The sequence below is a fragment of the Podarcis liolepis genome (assembly GCF_965112155.1).
Source record: "Podarcis liolepis genome assembly, chromosome: 13".
Taxonomy (NCBI): Eukaryota; Metazoa; Chordata; class Lepidosauria; order Squamata; family Lacertidae; genus Podarcis; species Podarcis liolepis.
This window is the reverse complement of record NC_139573.1, coordinates 4,913,298-4,934,166: the sequence shown is the minus strand read 5'-3', so window position 1 is coordinate 4,934,166 and position 20,869 is coordinate 4,913,298. Positions and strand designations below refer to the sequence as shown.

Genomic DNA, 20,869 nt, shown 5'->3' with positions numbered 1-20,869 from the left:
GTTGGGAGAGCACAAGACTCTAGACCCCTCAATACGATACAATAATCTTTATTGTCATTGTCTCACACAGAACAACGAAATTGAAAAAATCTACATCAGACATTCAAAAACCAACAAGCCTGCTATCCCTGCTATCCCAGCCTGGTTAACCACCTAAAAACTCTGATACCCCATAATTAAATACAATATACTCCCACAGAGACTACCTTAAAGGTAAAGGGACCCCTGACCATTAGGTCCAGTCATGGCTGACTCTGGGGTTGCGGCACTCATCTCGCTTTCAGGCCGAGGGAGCCGGCGTTTGTCCGCAGACAGTTTTTCCGGGTCATGTGGCCAGCATGACTAAGCCGCTTCTGGCAAAACCAGAGAAGCGCACAGAAACGCCATTTACCTTCCCGCCAGAGCGGTACCTATTTATCTACTTGCACTTTGACGTGCTTTCGAACTGCTAGGTTGGCAGGAGCAGGGACCGAGCAACAGAGCTCACCCCATCACGGGGATTCAAACCGCCGACCTTCTAATCGGCAAGCACTGCGTTTAAAAACAAAATCGCATTTGGATAAAAATTATAACCCTTTCCCTTCTTCCAGAAGGCAGAAGCTGAAAGAGATAATTTCTGGGGTGCGCACTATCCTGCACTATATCTGCAGCTTTCTTATGGCACCTGGAAACGTAGATTTGATCCAAGGTGGGAAGAGTGCACCCAGTTATTCTCTCCGCAGTCTTTACAACCCTGGACAGCGTTGTTTTTATCCAGGCCGTGCAGCTCCCAAACCACACACAAAGACCGTAAGTTAATACACTCTCCACAGTACAATGGTAGAATGCCTTGGGGTCGTGGGTTCGAGCCCCTTGTTGGGCAAACGAGTCCTTCATCGCAGGGGGTTAGACTAGATGACCCTTGGGGTACCTTCCGACTCTATGATTCTTTGTGTATCCTTCCTTCTCCCAGGCCCAGAAGCCTCCACTTCCAACTCAGCCTCCCCTCCGCAGAGCCTCAGCCTCCAACCCAGGCGCTCTTTGGCCTCCAAACCCACAGAGGGCCACCGGCGGGATACTCACTGAGGCGGAGGGATCCGGCCAGGCCCCGGATGACGGTGATGGGGTTCTTGGGGTCAGTGCAGAACTGCAGGAGGACCGGAGAGAAAGCGTCCCGCTTGCTCTCCAACTGAAGAAGAAAGAGGAGAGCCGTTAGAGGCCAAGATGCCAGTTTGGGTCCCCACCCCCCACCCCCAAAAGCAAAAGCCTAAGGCACCCCCAGAAACAGCGACAGCAGAACAACAAGAAGAAGGCGGCAGCACCTCCTAGTTTGGACCAGAGGTCCACTCAGATAAACCCACTGCTAAGGATCAACAGAACCGCCTAGTCCAGGCCACTGGGCCTAAGTCTGCACAGTTCCCCACCCCCAGGTTAGACTAATGTTGCTCCAGCACCCCCCATCTTCAACCAGAAACTCCCCCCGCCCTTAGATCCAGTGGTGGGTGCTCATTCATTGGTCAACGGTGGTCTCCACCGAGCGCTTTTGGAGTCATTTGCAAGACGGGCTATTGCACAGCGGCTTGGCTTTGCCTCCACAGTTGGAGAGCAGTGATGGTTTTGGATAGCAGTTTCTGGAAACCGCAGGAGGGGAGAGTTACTCTTGTGTCTGAGTTCTCCTTGCGGGTTTCCGATTGAGGCATCCGGTGGGCCACTGTGAGAACAGGATCCAGGACTATTGATGGGACACTGGACTGACCCATCAAGCTTTCCTTACGTCCTTAAGTTCTCCAGATCATTTAAGAATGAGCAGGAAGGACACAGGGGCCAGAAAGTTTGCGGAGTTCAGAGTCTCCTTTTAGATTTGATTTTTTCCCTTCCCCTCCACTGTGGGGTTCCCAGCAGACCAGAGAAGAATCCCCAGAGAACAGAGGAAGCCGTCTTATCTGTGCAGCTGCAGGAGGAATCCGGGATGATAAAAAGAGCTGGTTGCAGTTCCGTGTGGGAAACAGCCGAGCAATAAAGCTGCAGGGTGCAGCCAGGGGGAAGACTTTTACTCTGCTTTCCATAAAATCAAGACAAGTAGCCAAACAGCGCCCCTTAGGATGAAGAAATGGGAGGCAGGGAAGTCTTGCTCCAAAGAATGTCAGGTTCTGGGGGGCCGTTTTGCAGTCTGGAGACAGTGTGGGGAGGGAGGAGGTGCTGGAGGTGGGGAAAACCTCGAGGAGAACAGCCACCCCCCCAAATGTCTTCTTTGGAGGAGACACGTCCTGGGGCGGAAGGCGAGCAAGGAGCTCCACCGGTCCAAGCTGGGCATCCATATTGCCTTTGGTTTCCAGGCAGATTCCAGGTCCAGGGTTTCAAAAATCTCATCTTCTGGGATGCTGAGCTAAGCTAAGAGCAGGCAGAAGGCCGTTAAACTAATGGTGCAACTTGTTGAGGGAGGGGAGGGGGGAGGGAGGGAGGGACAGAGACTTTTGGGGAATGGCCCCCAATTCCCAAACACAACCAAAATGGAAGATCGAGGGAGGAATTAAAAAGACAGTGGAACCATGCGTTGGAGAAAGATCAAGGTGGAGGGAAGGAAAAGACCTCTCTCAATGCCTCTTTCCACGCAGGAGGGCCGGAACCACACAGGGGGTGTGCAAGAGAACCTAATTGGTGAACGGGAACTGGATTAAACCCTGGCTAAGCAGAAACTGCAGCTCTTTGCAATGTCGCCTCACAGCACAGCAGAACGGGGCTGGGGACATCAGCAGAACTTTGTCCTAAGACTGGCAGAGATGACCGGCAGAATCCGAGACCAGGGAAGAGAGGCAGCGGAAGAAGACTGGAAGAAATTTAAGGACTATCTTAGGAAACATTGTAAAATTATTGAATGTTAGAATGACGTGGGTTTAGAAATTATGTGGTTCCTAGCTGTAATGATTAAGTAAAAAGAAAAGAAAGTCTAAAAATTTAAAATGGATAACAAGGGAGAGGATTTGCTGAATTAATAATTGGAAATTGGAATACAGAAAGGGGAGGTATGAGGAAGTCGGGGAAGTAAGTTACAAGAAAATAAGGGATTGAAATTATACTTGTTTTTGTTTCTTTGTTTGTTCGTATTATTGTCTTGTTTGTTATTATATAATTTGTGAAATTTCAATAAAAATCTTTAAAAAAATAAAAGAACTTTGTCCTAAGAGATGCCTGCCCCACCAAGAAAGGACGAATGTGGACCGACTGACACCCAGCCCAGAAGTTTCATTTTGGACCAAGAAATCTGGGCACCAGGAAATGTGGCATTGGGGAGGGGTGCCTGTACCCCAAGTGGTGCTGAGGACATTCCCCGAGTAATGAGGGAGCAGCATGGATGATCTTCGCGACCTCGAGACGCAGGAACCAGCGGAAGGGCAGGCTGGGTCAGGCAATGGAAAACTTGACTCTGAACCACAGTACCCAAGAGAGAACTGGGCCAAGGTTTGGACTGCCTGATTCCGTCATCCCAGAACCCTGTAGCTTTGTGCTACAGAATAAATAAGGAGGAGTTGGGCATAAATTGAGAGGCACATTAAAAAGGGGGACGGGCGCTCTAAAAGGAACACACAGAAAATGAAGGCCGTTTTGCTCCGAAACAGCCAGGAGAGCCAAGGACGAAGTATCCAAAGGAAACAGCGGGGAAAGATAAGTAACAGTGTTTTGGTGTGGGAATGCGGATTTTCAAATAATAAAATCCACGATCGTCATAATAGGTGTCTGGCTCGATTCTCTTGCATTCCAGAGGGCCAGAGGAACGAGATAAGGAAAGGCCGGCTGAAGGTTGAGAGGAGGTGAAAGGTATATTGCGCTGGGAGACAGAACCTGATTAACCCAAGGATGGAGCCCAAGAGATAAGGGAAGAGGCCTGGGAGGAAGAGCAGGCAGAGGGCCGAGAGATGGAGGAGGCCTCGCAAGACGACCCTTACCTCCCCTCCTCGCTCGATCCAGGAAATCCAGCGCTGAGAGCAGCCCTCTGACTCGCCGGGGGCGGCTGAACTACATCTCCCACCATCGCTAGCCATCGGCCATGCCTGCTGGTGGAGGGAGGCTGATGGGAGTTGTAGTTCGGAATCAACCCAGAGGGCTGAAGCTTCCCAGCACAGGGCTTACAGCACCCTTGCAATGGGGGGGGGCCTGCCTGGTCCCCCAAGCCAGGGGGAAGCCCACCCGCTAGGGCTGGGCGATATCAGCTTTCCAACACCGCGGTGTATCGCCAGCCCAACATCGCAGTTTGGCGATATACCACGACGTTGAAAAAACGACACATCCGCCTCTGGCCGCGAGGCGCCGGGCAAAACTGCCCCAGCTGTCACCTCCAGAGCCGAGGCGGTTTCAACCCGCTCAGCTGGGTGGGAAGGAAGGTTGAGCTGTTTCACGGAGCCCCCACCCTCCAGCTGGCTTGTGGGAGCCAGCGCTGGGCTGGGGGCTCCTTTCACTGCTCGGCTGAGGCGAGGGCAGCTGCACACTCCTCCGTTGAGCAGTTTAAAGATGCAGAGGGAGGAATAAGCCGTTTCGGCGCCTTGCCAATGCAGTTTGTTTCTCCCTCTGTGTCGTATGAGGGCAGAGCGGAATGGTAGCTTCACTCAGTGGTATATGGCTGGTGAAACCAGTGCCGCTACTGAGTCCCTCTCCTAGCAGTGCCCTTTTTGCGATACGATACGATAATCCTTATTGTCATCGTCCCATACAGAACAAGGAAATTGAAAAATCTACATAAGACATTCAAAAGCCAACAAGCCTGCTACCCCAACCTGGTAGGTAAAGGTAAAGGGACCCCTGACCATTAGGTCCAGTCGTGGCTGACTCTGGGGTTGCGGCGCTCATCTCGCTTTATTGGCCAAGGGAGCCGGTGTACAGCTTCCGGGTCTTGTGGCCAGCATGACTAAGCTGCTTCTGGCGAACCAGAGCAGTGCACGGAAACGCCGTTTACCTTCCCGCCGGAGCGGTACCTATTTATCTACTTGCACTTTGACGTGCTTTTGAACTGCTAGGTTGGCAGGAGCAGGGACCGAGCAACGGGAGCTCACCCCGTCACGGGGATTTGAACCGCCGACCTTCTGATCAGCAAGTCCTAGGCTCTGTGGTTTAACTCACAGTGCCACCCGCCTCCCCTATCCCAACCTGGTTAGCCCCCTAAAAACTCTGATACCCCGTTTTTAAATACAATATTTAAACATCCAGTGGATGTTGCTAGCAGAGGGACTCAGGAGTGGCGGCGGTTTCACCAGCGATATACAGTGGACCCTCTGGATACGAACTTAATTCATCCCAGGGGTCCGTACTTACCCCTAATCCTATCGCGCCACTTCTGCACGTGGTGCAACAGAGTGCTTCCGCGCATGCGTGAAGAGCGCTTCTCCACATACGTGCACGGCAAAACCTGGAAGTATACACTGCCGGGTTCGCAACCCGAAATTACGTTACCCAAGGTACTGCTGAGTGAAGCTGATGTCGCAGTCTGCTCCTCATACACTCTAAGCAAAATCCCACCTGCACGAAGCAGGACCCGCTCAAGGCATTTTGCTGCCTGAGGAAGCTTCATCCCCCGGACAAACGATAGGGCCGGGAAAGAGGACTGAAGGCACCGAGGTTTCAATTAGCCAACGGTGAGAGGAAAGGCATTGCAGTGGATGTGTGTGGCTGCTTCCAGCCAAGGGTCAAGGCCAGGCAAGGGAAAATAATCCAGGTGACTTATCTGCCTCCCTATCCAGGGACAAGAAGGAACAAGAAGCCACTGAACCAAGAGGTGGATCCCACTGGCAGAACGAGAGAGGGCAGAGGGCAAGGTTTTCCAAAGGGACTGCAACACCCCTTAGGCCTTAGGAGATTAAAGGGAGAGAAAGGGTGCAATATTTCCCCTATGGACACAGACTCTGGGATGCAGGCAACTTAATGGGCAGGCAGAACAACTGATTGATCTATCGATCGACAAATAGATAGGCAGGCACTAGGAAGGAGCTCGCAGAACGGCCTTAAAAGTTAAATTTAAAAGGCCGGTCCTCTTTGGGGTACACACTGCTATGGTCAAAGGGCCATCCTAAAAGAGAAAGATCAGAGCTGTTTAGAAAGAGGGGGAAATGGTGTTTTCTAAAGGTGGATGCTGTCGTAGCAAGATTAAGAATATGGCTCACTTGTTTATTAAGTAAACAAATGCATTTATTTAATGGCCTAACAGAGAAGTTGGTGATGAGCTCACTATGTGGGGAAGGGCGATATCTATCTATTTCTAACGGCCAACAGCTGCCTTTGACGTGGAGAAAGTAACCTTGGAAGCATTGCGAAAAGGAGGAGAAAGAATAATCAAGAGTACAGAGGTACCTTGGTTCTCAAACGCCTTGGAACCCAAACAATGCAAACCTGGAAGTAAGTGTTCCAGTTTGTGAACTTTTTTCGAAGCTGAACGTGCTCCGTTTTGAGTGCCACACTTCCGCTTTGAGTGTTACACTGTCTGTTTTTGTTATTTATTTTACACTTTTGTTTTTGCAGCTCTTTTTTTGTGACTTTGTGGAACCCAGTTCAGCTACTGATTGATTGATTAATTGATTGATTGATTGATTGTGTGACTGCAGTACTGTTTATTGCTTTCATTTTATGGATCAACGGCCTCATTACAGAATAAAATTCATGTTAACTTGCTGCTTTAGGGGTTGTTTTTAAAAGTGTGGAACGGATTGATCCGTTTTGCATTACTTTCTATGGGAAAGCGCGCCTTGGTTTTGGAACGCGCTTTGGTTTTGGAACGGACTTCCGGAACGGATTAAGCTTGAGAACCAAGGTACCATTGCACAGTAATAATAATAAAAAAAACAAAACAAGTCAAAAACAGGAGGTGGTTAAGGAGTGTGGGATGGGAGTAGAATGAGCACGTCTGTTTGGGGGGAAATTGGGGAGGGGGGAACACAGATCAACAAGCATAGCCCCTCCTTCGCGGCCGACATCCCCAGTCCTCCCCAGACTCTATTCAGCCCCACTCCCTGGGCTGGGTGACCCAGCCACTCTGGAAGCACCCATTGATCACCCCCTAGGTCGGTGGGGGGTGTCAGTGGGTGCAGGGGGCATCACCCCCATGCGCTTCAGGGAATCGCACCACGGAGGGGCGGATTCTGCAGCTGGAATTGCAGCAAGTCGCTCCTTGCTGCTCCTCCAGTGCAGCTTCTGCCAGCCGTAGGAAAGCCGTGCCCGGCTCCCTCTGACCTCCTGGAATTTTACCAGGTTAACTCCCCTCTGAAGCCAAGAGGGCTAGAACCTTGTGATGTTGCCTGTACGTCGTCACGAATTCGAACCCAGTGCTGGTGCAGTACCATTTATCAACGCCCCCTCCCCAGTCAATCCCTCTCAGAGAGGCCCAACAAAATTCTCCCTTTGCCCTCTCCCCGTCACCCCGCAAAACTGGGACTCACGTATATGCTGGGGGTCGGGGGGTTGAGCTTTTCGCGAGGGAGCTTTTCGTCCACGTTGATGTGAGGTTTGACCGAGTGGCTGGGCAGCAAGTAAGACTCCTTGAACTTCCCTTTCACCTTGGCATGCCTGGAAGAAGGATGAGGGAAGCCGGAGAGTCAGCGGTGGATAATAATAATAATAATAATAATAATAATAATAATAATAATAATAATAATAGTTTATTATTTATACCCCACCCATCTGGCAGGGTTTCCCCAGCCACTCTGGGTGGCTCCCAACAGAATATTTTAAAAATGATAAAACATCAAACATTAAACACTTCCCTGAACAAGTCTGCCTTCAGATGCCTTCTAAAAGTCAGATAGTTGTTTATTTCCTTGACATCTCCTGGGAGGGTGTTCCACAGGGCGGGCGCCACCACCAAGAAGGCCCTCTGCCTGGTTCCCTGTAACCTCACTTCTCACAGGGAGGGAACCGCCAGAAGGCCCTCGGAGCTGGACCTCAGCGTCCGGAAAGAATGATGGGGGTGGAGACGCTCCTTCAGGTCTACTGGGCCTTTGAGGCTGTTTAGGGTTTTAAAGTCAGCACCAACACTTGAAATTGTGCTCGGAAACGTACTGGGAGCCAATGTAGGTCTTTCTAGACCGGTGTTATGTGGTCTCGGTGGCCACTCCTAGTCACCAGTCTAGCTGCCGCATTCTGGATTAACTGTAGTTTCCGAGTCACCTTCAAAGGTAGCCCCACGTAGAGCACATTGCAGTAGTCCAAGCGAGAGATAACCAGAGCATGCGCCACTCTGGCGAGACAGTCTGCGGGCAGGGAGGGTCTCATCCTGCGTATCAGATGGAGCTGGTAGACACAGAACTGACCTGCACCTCCATGGACAGCTGTGAGTCCAGAATGACTCCCAGGCTGCGCACCTGGTCCTTCAGGGGCACAGTTGCCCCATTCAGGACCAGGGAGTCCCCCACCCCCACCCGCCCCCTGTCCCCCAAGAACCGTACTACTGTCTTGTCAGGATTCAACCTCAATCTGTTAGCCACCATCCATCCTCCAACCGCCTCCAGACACTCACACAGGGCCTTCACTGCCTTCACTGGTTCCGATTTGAAAGGGAGGTAGAGCTGGGTATCATCTGCATAGTGATGAACACCCAGCTCAAAGCCCCAAACTGCCCAGAGAAAAGGGGCAGTGGAGAGTCTGTGGGCAGCCTCAAGGGGGCAACAGCTCCTTCCGTCTGCCATTCAAATTCCAAAAATGAGGGGTGCAAAAAAGTTGCCATGTGACTTGGGAATTCAATAGCTATATCAGTTAATATGATTTAGTTTTGCTTGGCCACTAAAACTGCAAAGAAATAATTAAAAATGATCGCCAAGTAGTTGCAGTTATATTCTATTCTATTCTTATTATTATTAGGCATTTTCAGAAGGTAAAATGAAAATTCTTCCGTTTCCCGAAAGCACTTTACGTACTTCTTCATCAAACGTAGACTTACCAAGCTAAATGTTGCCCAACCCCAGAAATAAAAGCAAGTTTAAAATCCTCCCGACTCCAAAAAGACCCCTCACTGAAGAAATTTCCAAAAAAACTCCCCTCTAAAATGACACGCCTTACTGGTGGATCAGCCCTTTCCTAGTGAACCATCCCAGGAGGCCTCGTGAATGCAAGCAGTTAGCAGGCCCATCACATTTATCTATTCTATTTTATAAAAAAGACTGATGCTAGCAGTATAATTGTAAATATACGTGCATATACCAAAGCAGTTTGCAGCACTAGAAACATAAAACTCTGCCACAAAACATGTTGCCTACACACCAGATGTATCTTCCTGCCCCCCAAAAAACTCTAGTGCCCCCCCCCTCACTGGAGTGCATCCACCACTAGGCATGTGGCCCTCAGGAGGCCTCCCAGAATGAAATGTGGCCCCTGGACCTGGGAAAGGTTCCCCGGAAAAACCTGACACTCTGCCTTTAACAGCCTGGGGCGATTCTATTCCCGCTCAATGCTTCCCTGCAAACACCCCACAAATTAGTCAAGGCCAGTCGTGGCACCCCTAGACGAGAAGGGTGCCCTAGAGCACGTGCCAAGCGACTGCCTCAAACCAGAGACCCCCCCCCCCCACTGCAGCAACGGTGGGCTTAGAGGGCACAATATTGCGTTTACCTATCTGGCAAAGTTTCGCCTGCTGGAGGGAACGTGGGAAGGGGCAACCGCTGCCCACTGGGGCAGGGGAGGGATGGCTTTTGGCCCCTGTTCGGTGGGGCCCTGCGTCCCACTCAGAGTCTTCCCTTTCCTCCGTTTCAAACCCCAAGGCCTCCTTGCCTCCCTCCGGCTGCCAAGGCCCTTATCTGGGCTGACCCTTGCCCCCAAGCCTGCCCCGGGAGTTTGCAAAGAGGAGCGGACGGAGCTACTTTTCTGGAGAAAAAAAGAAGACAGACCAAGCCCTCCGGGAACAGAACTTTTCGGGGAAGCCGTCCGGCACGCAACGCGCTCCGACACCCTCCATTCCGCACAGCTGCCTCCCTTATCAGGTCTGCCTTACTCCTCCTCCTCCCTCCTCCTCCAGTCTCCCATAGGGCTCCCTCTGCCCCAGAGAGACAATATACCCCTCCCATTCGTGATGCAGATATCTGCAACCGGGATATCTGCAGCCACCTTCGCTCCAAACCAACCACGCTGCCAAGAGTTTTGAAAGAGTTTTGAAAGGGCTTCCGAGCTCTCGAGCCATGCTGCAAATTGGTCTGCTCATTCAGTCTCTACCCAGCTCTTTCTCCAAAGACCCCCACCACCCCCGGAAATTGAGCCCAGCGTGGGGGAAGCGGAGGGGTGCGGGAGACAGAGGGAGGAGGCAGGAGTGGGGACGCTGAGCAACGCTCCCCTCTCTGCTGCACACCAGGTGTGCTCTTAAAAACTGACCGTGGCGTGCCCTGATTTGCAAGTGCTCTAGGGCTGGCCAGGTTTAAAGGAACAGGTCTTCCAGGTATCTTAGGGGCAGGGCTGCAGCCCAGTTGGCAGAGCGTCTGCCTCGCAGGCGGAAAATTCCAGGTGCAATCCCGGTCCGGCTGCTGATTAAGTTTCTGGGCCCAATTCAAAGTGCTGGTGTCGTAAAGCCTGACATGGCTCAGGACCGCAATACTGCAAGGACCCATACGGACCGACCCGGACCCTGAGATCATCACGCAAGCCCCTTCTTTGTGTGCCCCCTGCACGAGAGGTCCAGAGGGTGGCAACACGAGAACAGGGCCTTTTCTGCGGTGGCTCCTCGGCCCAGAAAGGCTCACCTGGCACAGGCATTACAGTCATATCTTGGGTTGGAAACGTGATCCGTGCGGGAGGCACGTTTGCAACCCGCAGCGTTCTCAGCCTGAAGCGCTGTGCCTGCGCATGCACGTGAGGTCATTTTGTGCTTCTGTGCATGCTCCGAAACCCAGAAGTAACACATTCCGGTACTTCCGGGTTCAGCGCGGTCCGCAACCCAAAAACGCACGACCCGCAGTGTTCGTAACCCGAGGTAGGACTGTACAGTGATTCCTCGGGTTACATACGCTTCAGGTTACAGACTCCGCTAACCCAGAAATAGTAAAGGTAAAGGGTAAAGGGGCCCCTGACCATTAGGTCCAGTCATGGCCAACTCTGGGGTTGTGGCGCTCATCTCACTTTACTGGCCAAGGGAGCCGGCGTACAGCTTCCGGGTCATGTGGCCAGCATGACTAAGCCGCTTCTGGCGAACCACAGCAGCGCACAGAAACGCCGTTTACCTTCCCGCCGGAGCGGTACCTATTTATCTACTTGCACTTTGATGTGCTTTCGAACTGCTAGGTTGGCAGGAGCTGGGACCGAGCAACGGGAACTCGCCCCGTCGCAGGGATTTGAACCGCCGACCTTCTGATCGGCAAGTCCTAGGCTCTGTGGTTTAACCCACAGCGCCACCCATGTCCCTTAGCCAGAAATAGTACCTCAGGTTAAAAACTTTGCTTCAGGATGAGAACAGAAATCGCGCGGTGGCAGCAGGAGGCCCCATTAGCTAAAGTGGTGCTTCAGGTTAAGAACAGTTTCAGGTTAAGAACGGACCTCTGGAATGAATTAAGTACTTAACCCGAGGTACCACTGTACAGGGCTTTAGGCACCAGACGAAAACGTTCCCCTTTACCCAGGCCTTCAGCCATTAAATCTACGGCCTGCTCAATGTGGGAGGGGCACTGTTACTGTGATTATTTTATTAACATGCTATGTGTTGTGCTTTTGTTATTACACTGCATGAATTACGTTCTTGCTGTTGCACGCTGCCCTGGGATCTTTGGATAAGGGGCGGTATATAAATGGAATGAATAATAAAAATTATAATCCTCAGCGGCGTCTCTGGGCAGGGCTGGCAGAGATGCCCAGCCACTGGTGCCAGTCAGAGTAGGCCAATGGTCTGACAGGGGGCCAGTCCACTGTCCCTCAGACCTTGTGGGGGGCCGGACTACATTTGGGGGGGGGAATGAACGAATTCCTGTGCCCCACAAATAACCCAGAGAGGAATTTTAAATAAAAGGACACGTTCTACTCATATAAAAACACACTGATTCCCGGACCGTCCACGGGCCAGATTGAGAAGGTGATTGGGCGGGATCTGGCCCCCGGGGCCTTAGTTTGCCTACCCATGCTTTAGGACAGCTTTTCTCAACCTGCGGGTCCCCAGATGTTGTTGAACTACAACTCCCATCACCCCTAGCTAGCAAGTCCAGAGCTCAGGGATGATGGGAGTTGTAGTCCAACAACATCTGGGGACCACAGGTTGGGAACCGCTGCTTTAGGAGGACGCTTCCTGTGTACCTCTATGCCATGCCTGGCTTGACCCACACCCACCCAAACCCATTCCTTGGCTGAATGCCCCCTGCCACTCAACCCTGCCACGCACCCCACCTCCCAAACCCCACTGGGCATCTTTTCCCCAGCCGCAAGGCCACAGGGTCCTGGAGTTGGCCACACAACCTTGGCAAGTTTGAGGATGAACCCGCAAGAGGCCATTCCCAAAAGGAAGGGGGCAGAACACACCAGAGGAGGCCCACCCCCCAAGAGGAAGGCCTTTTCCCAACATCAAAATGTGACACTCTACCACGTCGCAGGAGAAACGGCAAGGGGGGAAAAAGTCAGGCGCATCTTGCGACCAAGGTGTTTCGCTTTTAAATAAGGGACAAGCTTCTAGCCCTCATTCGTGCCTAAAATAATTTTGGAAGCTAGCAAGCGGCAGCTATGTAAGGTTCCAAACAATGGGGGTGGGGAATCAGTGCAGCGCAGCCAGAATTCTGCCCAAAAATTTATTTATTTTTTTAAAAAATGCAGGCTAGAATAAGAGAGATTCCAGGCCATATGGGACTCCTCAGGAAATCCAGCCCCTCCTGGTTGCCCAAGTAAGAAACAGTAAAGGTAAAGGACCCCTGGACCATTAAGTCCAGTCAAAGGCGACTATGGGGTTGTGGCGCTCATCTCGCTTTCAGGCCGAGGGAGCCGGCGTGTGTCCACAGACAGCTTTCCGGTTCATGTGGCCAGCATATCTAAACCGCTTCTGGCGCAACAGGACACCGTGATAGAAACCAGAGCGCACAGAAACGCCATTTACCTTCCCGCCAGAGTGGTACCTATTTATCTACTTGCACTGGCGTGGTTTTAAACTACTAGGTTGGCAGGAGCTGGGACGGAGCAACGGGAGCTCACCCCGTCACGGGGATTCGAACCGCTGACCTTCTGATCGGCAAGCCCAAGAGGCTCAGTGGTTTAGACCAAAGTGTTGTCCAAGTGTGCTCATTCAAGCTGGGTGGCTAGGAACTTGCAGCCTTCCGGGTGACGCCAGACAACAACTCCCATCATTCCCTACTGGCTGCTGGGAGTTGTAGTTCAAAACAAGCTCTTTTTGTGCCAGATTCGGTTGGGTCATCTGGCAGGAAAAGAGCTTCCAAGCTCTCCGCCTCGGTTTGGAGGCAAGGCGTTCTCAGCACACAGGAAACCTAGGGAGCTCACGAGCGAGAGATTTCGGAAAAGCCTGCAAGACACACCCCAGAGCAGTGCGCTGATGCACTGTGCTTTGATACCAGGAGCAGAACGGAAAGAGGGAGCAGGGATTATTGGTTTGTTGTTCACAGTGATCCATGCGACGGTCACCTCCAGGCTTGACTACTGTAATTCGCTCTACGCAGGGCTGCCCTTGAAGCTGTCCCAGAAACTCCAGCGGGTGCAGGATGCTGCAGCGAGGCTCCTCACGGGGTCCCTGCCATGGGAGCATGTTCACCCAGTGCTTTCCCAGCCACACTGGCTCCCGGTGGAGTACAGGGTCAGATTTAAGGTGCTGGTTTTGACCTTTAAAGCCCTTCACGGCCTAGGACTCTTGCACCTACGGATCACCTCTCCCGGTATGCCCCATGGAGAGCCTCAAGGTCCATAAGTAGCAACACCCTAGAGATCCCGGGCCCTAAGGAAGTTAGATTAGCTTCAACCAGAACCATGGCCTTTTCAACACTGGCTCCGGCCTGGTGGAACGCTCTGCCTCATGAGACCAGGGCCCTGCAGGATCTGATTTCTTTCCGCAGGGCCTGTAAGACAGAGCTGTTCCGCCTGGCCTTTGGCTTGGAGCCAATTTGATTCCCTCCCCCTCTTTCTTTTTTCTTTTCTTTTCTCCTCCTGCGATGAGGCTACATTTTAATATTTTCATGTTTCAATATTTTAATGTTGTATTTTAATTTTGTTTTTAAGTTGTATTCATTCAACTTGTTCTTATTATCGCTTGTTAGCCGCCCTGAGCCTGGCCTTGGCTGGGGAGGGCGGGGTATAAATTATTATTATTATTATTATCTTTCTGCTATACATTTTGTGGTTTTTACATTGCGATTTTTACGTTGTGAACTGCCCCAAGATCTACGGGTGGAGAGCAGCATGCAGATTTAAGAAATAAAATTAAAAAACAAGGCAGCCACTCACTTGCTGGCCCGCACCACTTCAGCCGCCGAATGGTTGATGGTGAGCTCGCCCAGGGGGATCCTGCGCTCTTCCACCTCGGAGGCGATGAACGTCTCCTTGTCTCCGCTCTCCACCTTGATCAGCCGGATCTTCAGCTCCTTGGGCGGCCCTTCCGTGAACGAGCGCAGCTTCAGCAGGTCGGCCGAGCACACCACCGTGGAGCCCGTGCCGACGGCCCCTTCCTCCTTCTTGCTGGGGGGCGGCCGGCGCTCAGGCTGCGGGGCGGCCGGGGGAGGCGGGGGCGGCTTGGCGCCGTTCTCCCGCGCCTGGCTCTCCGAGCTCTGCACATCGAGGCTGCCCAGGATCTGGCGGTTCTTCTCTTTGTGGGCCTTGCCTTCCCGGTGCCGCCGCGAGCCGTCCTTGCTGGAACGGCGGTGCCTCCGGTGCTCCCGGTCCCGCTTCCGGGACTCGTCCTTGGGGCGCTGGGCGGGAGCCGGAGGAGGGGGTGGCAGGGGCGGCAGCATCACGGGAGAGGAAAGGGGAGCGGGAGGGGGTGGGAGGGGGGGCGCCGGGGCCGGAGAAGCAGGGCTCTTTTCCCTCTCCGCTCGCTCCACCAAGGTCTCGCAGGCCCGGCTGATTTCCTCCAGCACCTCTGACTCCGTCTTGATGGGCCGGGGGGCGGGCGGTGGGGGCGGAGAGCTGGCCGCCTGCTCCCCCATCGCTCCCGCGGCCCAGCCTTGGCTTGAGGTAGAGAAGTGGGGCGCGGCCCCCGGGCTGGCGCCGGCCGGAGAAGCGATCTTAGCACCTGGGGGTGTCAGCGGCTTGGGTCGGTAGGAGTGCTTCTGCCCTTCCAGCATGTTGGCCAACGACTTCAGCAGGGAGGCCGTGCTGTGGTGGGGGAACTTGCCCGCCCCGCCGGCGGTGGCGGCAGCCGCCTGGGGCCGCTCTTCCGGGTCCCGCTTGCCGTAGCGGTACAGGCAGGGCGGCTCCGGCGGGTCCTGCCCCGGTGGCTTGGGGTAGTCGAAGGAGGCGTTGGACGGGGCGGGGGGCTTTGGTCTGGCCAAAGGCGGGGGGCTGGGGAGCAGCGGGGCAGGCGGCGGGGGCGGCGGAAAGCTCTCCTCACGCTCCTCCTCCCCACGCAGGATCGACTCGTCCAGCATCTTCATGATATTTGCCAGGCCGTCCGGCAGGATCTTGGAAAACTCGGGGGGCTCCTCGAACTGGTCCTCCAGCTGGGGGCTGGCAAAGCCAAAGAGCCTTTCGTGTGCGGGCTCCGCCGCGGGGGGCGCTGCCGAGGGCTCCGGCGTCTTTGGATAGGAGGCCCGGGGCAGTGGCGGGGGCGGCGGGGGCAGCGTTGGCGGCTGAGGGGGGCTCTTCGGGGACCCGAAGGTTTCTGAGGTAATCGTGGGGCTCTCCGGGGCCGAGGCCCTGGCGCCGCCGGAGCCCTTCTCCTCCTGGGTGCTCTCTGGCATCCAGTAGTCAGCGGCTGCCGGGGTGGGTTCAGGGCTGGCTGATCTTTGGGGGCTGGCCTTCTCCTCAGCCCCTTCTCCAGGGAGTGAGAAGGGCCCGTTCTGGCTGCTGGCGTTGGAATCCTGGAAGCTGTGCCCCGAGTCGCAGGCCCCGAGAGGGGAAGCGTCCCCCCGCGGCGGCAGCTCCCCGCACCCAAACAGAATATCCCCCAGGGGGTCGCTGCTGGCTTTTGCTTCCCCTCCTTTGCTGCCGAACGCCGGGCCCTTCAGCCAGGGCAAGGGGGGTGCTGGCGGAGGAGGTGGGGGCAGAGGGGGCGGGGGTGGTGGGCACTGCGGAGCTGTGGGTGCCCGTGCAACTGCTGGTGGAGGCCCCCTGGCGATGGGCGGAGGAGGAGGCATGCGAGAGCAGGGCAGGTTGCGAGGGGCAAGGCAAGGAGCTGGCCGGGGTGGCGGTGGCGGCTGCTGCTGCGACTGCTGCAAGGGGGCTTTGCGGCCCCCGTTCTCCTGGGCGGGACTGGATGGCTCCAATGCCGGCGTTTGGTAATGGTCGGAACCCTGCGGGATGGACAGAAAGAAGAGCCAATCAGAAGGGATCGTCCTCCCCACCTCCCAGGCCTACGGCTCACTCCTTCACCCCACGAGAGAGCAGGCTTGTTCACACACTGTCCGCCCGTCAACGGACTCAGGGTCCTGCCGTTCTGCTCCGGTCAGCTTCGTGCCCTAGACTCATCCTCAGCGACCCCTACCCTATAGAAAGCATTATTCAGAACAGCTGTTGGCGCAACTCCCTCGGATAATAGCGCAATAAAATGGTGCAGCCCCCTCTCTGTGGGGCTGCCCTTGATCCGGAAGCTGCAGCACAACAGCTGACAGGAGGGAGGCCTCGTCAGCATATGTCACCCGTGATCAGGGATCTGCGCCCGTTGCCAATTTGCTGCCGGGCAAAGTTCAAGGTGTTACTATCAGTATATACACCCCTTAACAACGGGCGACTAGTTTTCCTATGAACCTGCCTTTCCCCACTTTGCCGCTTCGATCGGCAGAACTGTTGCCACGTAATCCCCGTTCCACGTTTATAAGAACCTGGTTGTTTAGTGCAGCAGCACATATGAAATTCTGGAACTCCCTGCCAATTGATAGCAAGCAGGCACCTTGTCCCTGTTTAGACAAGCCTACCTGGGTGCTTAGAAAGCTGAGGCGATTTTAATCTGTTCTAGCATTTTAACTTTTGTATGTCTCAGAATCACAGAACTGTAGCGTCGGAAAGAACCATGAGGGTCATCTGACCCAAATCCCTGCAATGCAGGAATCATTCGCCCAACGTGGGATTCGAATGCATGACCCCAATAGCCTCATGCTCTGCCAACTGAGTTATTACTAGTGTCATGATTTTCCCTCGCTCACTTTATATTTTTTGTAAAGCGCCTTGAGAGATTTCTTTCCTTACGACAGGTAAAGGTAAAGGAACCCCTGATCATTAGGTCCAGTTGTGGCCGACTCTGGGGTTGCGGCGCTCATCACACTTTACTGTCTGAGGGAGCCGGCGTACAGCTTCCGGGTCATGTGGCCAGCAGGACTAAGCCGCTTCTGGCGAACCAGAGCAGCGCACGGAAACGCTGTTTACCTTCCCGCCGGACCGGTACCTATTTATCTACTTGCACTTTGATGTGTTTTCGAACTGCTAGGTGGGCAGGAGCTGGGACCGAGCGACGGGAGCTCACACTGTCGTGGGGATTCGAACCACCGACCTTCTGATCGGCAAGTCCTAGGCTCTGTGGTTTAACGCACAGCACCACCCACGTCCCTTTTCCTTACGACTTTTCCCTGTCCTTACGACAGAGCGCTGCCTAAATTTCATGAAACAAACGGATAATGAAACCCAAAACGGCAACAACCAATTGCACGTTTATTCAAAATGCAACTGGGGCTGTTTTAATTGATGCGACAAAAGTGGGCGAAACTGATCTAGCGATGCCAGTTCCGGGAGCCAGCGCCCGAGGCCTTCTGACGCTTGCTCCGATTCCCGGACCCCCGCGAGAGCCCCCCTCGCCCCCACTCACAAGGCAGTCAGGGTTCGGTGGCCCCCGCGAGGTGGTCTTGCTGGTGGCCGTGGTTCCTCCTCCGGGGTTTGGGCGCGGGACGTAAGGCACGCAGGCGGTGGTTGCTGCTGGTGTGGCAGTGGAGTCTGACCGCACCCGGGGGGCTCTGCCGTCTCTAAGGTCACTTCCGTTGGGCCGGGCCAGGCAGCCATGGCTGTCGAGAGGGGGCCGGTGTGCTGGAGGGGTGCGGGGGCTGGGGGCCATGGCCGGCAGGCGGTGAGGGGGCGGGTGGGAGCCGTAGGCGGGGCAGGGGTAGGGGAAGGGGTGGGCCACCGAGTTCCTCTGCTCCTAAAGAGAACAGGGGGAAGACAAGAAAAGTCAGGAGAGGGGCCCCAAAACCGGAAAAAACACCCAACTCTGTGAAACGCAGGTGTTCTTCACATAATGCATAAATCAGCCTTTCCCAAAATGGTGCCCTTTAGATTGAGCCCCAGCCAGTAACCCCCTGGGGCTGATGGGAGTTGGAGTCTAAAATGGCCATACTGGCTGAGGACTGATGGGAACTGTAGTCCAAATGGTCATACTGGCTGAGGACTGATGGGAATTGTAGCCCAAAAGGCCATACTGGCTGAGGACTGATGGGAATTGTAGTCCAAAAGGCCATACTGCTGAGGGCTGATGGGAATTGTAGTCCAAAACAGCCATATTGGCTGAGGACTGATGGGAATTGTAGTCCAAAAGGCCATACTGCTGAGGACTGATGGGAATTGTAGTCCAAAACAGCCATACTGGCTGAGGACTGATGGGAATTGTAGTCCAAAAGGCCATACTGCTGAGGACTGATGGGAATTGTAGTCCAAAACAGCCATACTGGCTGAGGACTGATGGGAATTATAGTCCAAATGGTCATACTGGCTGAGGACTGATGGGAATTGTAGTCCAAAAGGCCATACTGCTGAGGACTGATGGGAATTGTAGTCCAAAACAGCCATATTGGCTGAGGACTGATGGGAATTGTAGTCCAAAAGGCCATACTGGCTGAGGACTGATGGGAATTATAGTTCAAAACAGCCACACTGGCTAGGGACTGATAGGTGTTGTAGTCCAACACCTCCAGAGGGCACCGGTTTGGGAACGGCCAATTTTTCCTTCCGATACGTAACCATTCGGACTCTTGCATTTCCGCATGAACTGGAGGCAGAGTTGAGGTCACATCTCTGAGGTGGGTGGGAACAGTTAAGATGATACCCCACCCCACCCGCTTCCCAGGGCCTTCCACCCCCATGCAACCCAAACCCAGACAGATCTGAATTCGAGAGCGCCGCGAGGGGGGATGGAGCAGGCACAGCAAAGTGTTGAAGCGCCCCTCAAGCAAGCAAGCCCGCCAGCCAGCCAGCCAGCCTACCCTCCCTTCCCTCTGCAAGGGACAGCCATGAGAACTAGAAACTTGTGGGGGGTTTTTAAATTTAAAGGCAGCCGATTCTAGGATATGGAAATGCCCAAAATATTGACAGTGCCCACGAATACAAAAGCAAGGATGGCAAAAGAGAGGCGGGGAGGGGAAGGGTCAATTGCCCCTCTAATGGACGCCACCAGTTATCTGATAAGAACTAAATGACATTAATTATTGCAAACGTACGAGGGTAGCCAGATTTTTGACCAGGGGGAGGGCGTTTCCGCCTGCCCGGTGGTGAAAGAGGCCAGACCGATGTCCATGGGCAGGGGGTGGATGCAGGGATGTGGGGGGCAGCCTTACTTGTCTCTCTGGGGCAGCGACGTTCTTGCGCTCCTGCCCCCATGAGTCTCCGTGGAGGGGGTTCCATAATCCCGGCTTGGGCAGCTGGTAGTGGGGGTTGCCAGGGACACCTGGCGGGTGCTGGCATACCCCGTTACCATTCTGCATGCGCCAGGAGTGGAGATTTGCAGGGGGGGAGAGGAAGGGGGGAGACAGCGAGACAGAAAAAGCAGAGGGGGAAGGAGAGAGAAATGGAGGGAGATGGTCACAGCGCCCAAAAGCAAGAGGCAAACCCCTTCCCCAAATCCCACCTTCGTACGGCGAAATAAACCTGAGCGGCCAACCAAAATGGGTCAGGGAAGTGTCCCCCCACCACCCCAGGAAACTTCAAACAGCACCCCCACCCCGCAACGGCTCATGCAAGAAAATGGCAGCCCCCCCCCCAGAGCAAAGCGTTGAGCAGCGAGCCCTGCGAGTGGCGCAGGGGCCTTTCGCAAGAGCCGGGGCAGCGAAGCGAAGGCAGCCAGGCCAGTGCCAAGTGAGAGAGTGTACGTGGGGCAGGATCAGGGCTGGCCCCGCGGCGCAAGCAAGCAGAGCGACGGGAGCGTGGCAGTGGGTCTGGTTTGCGGCGGTCCCTTTTGCACCCACGGTTCCCACCCCCACCCGCTGTACCTGGTCAGGACTGGTGCTCCTTCGCCTCTTCATGGGGGCGGGCATGTCCTCCCCGTGCCCCGGGTGTGGCGGGTGCTGGACTGGGGCGATTGGCTGGACCACGGGGGGCTCCATGGGCGGCCCAGGCCTCTTCAGCTGGGGGTTGCGCTTGGCAGAGAAGTTCCTCTTCTGGGAGTTTGGGGAGAATCGGGGAGGAAAGAGGGATTTGCAACGGGTTATTTTCGTTAAACGCGAAGGCACAATTCTGGGCACCACGATTCAAGAAGGACACTGACAAACTGGAACGTGTCCAGAGGAGGGCAACCAAAATGGTCAAAGGCCTGGAAACGATGCCTTATGAGGAACGGCTAAGGGAGCTGGGCATGTTTAGCCTGGAGAAGAGGAGGTTAAGGGGTGATATGATAGCCATGTTCAAATATATAAAAGGATGTCACATAGAGGAGGGAGAAAGGTTGTTTTCTGCTGCTCCAAAGAAGCGGACACGGAGCAATGGATCCAAACTACCAGAAAGAAGATTCCACCTAAACATTAGGAAGAACTTCCTGACAGTAAGAGCTGTTTGACAGTGGAATTTGCTGCCAAGGAGTGTGGTGGAGTCTCCTCCTTTGGAGGTCTTTAAG

General features: G+C 54.2%; 1 protein-coding gene across 8 annotated transcripts in view; it reads right to left on the bottom strand.

Moving 5' to 3' along the window:
- KDM6B (lysine demethylase 6B) overlaps positions 1 to 20,869 on the bottom strand; it is a 103,377-nt gene that overhangs the window by 16,525 nt on the left and 65,983 nt on the right. For 7 of the 8 annotated variants that reach the window (XM_083472453.1, XM_083472458.1, XM_083472452.1 and 4 more), the window contains 6 exons: positions 20,250 to 20,417; positions 19,599 to 19,739; positions 17,864 to 18,190; positions 14,356 to 16,358; positions 7,398 to 7,524; positions 1,063 to 1,168 (listed from right to left, as the gene is read on the bottom strand). In XM_083472453.1, coding sequence (XP_083328579.1) covers positions 1,063 to 1,168; positions 7,398 to 7,524; positions 14,356 to 16,358; positions 17,864 to 18,190; positions 19,599 to 19,739; positions 20,250 to 20,417 — 2,872 coding nt within the window. The remainder of the gene's footprint in view (positions 1 to 1,062; positions 1,169 to 7,397; positions 7,525 to 14,355; positions 16,359 to 17,863; positions 18,191 to 19,598; positions 19,740 to 20,249; positions 20,418 to 20,869) is intronic. The other variant, XM_083472459.1, reaches the window with a different exon arrangement.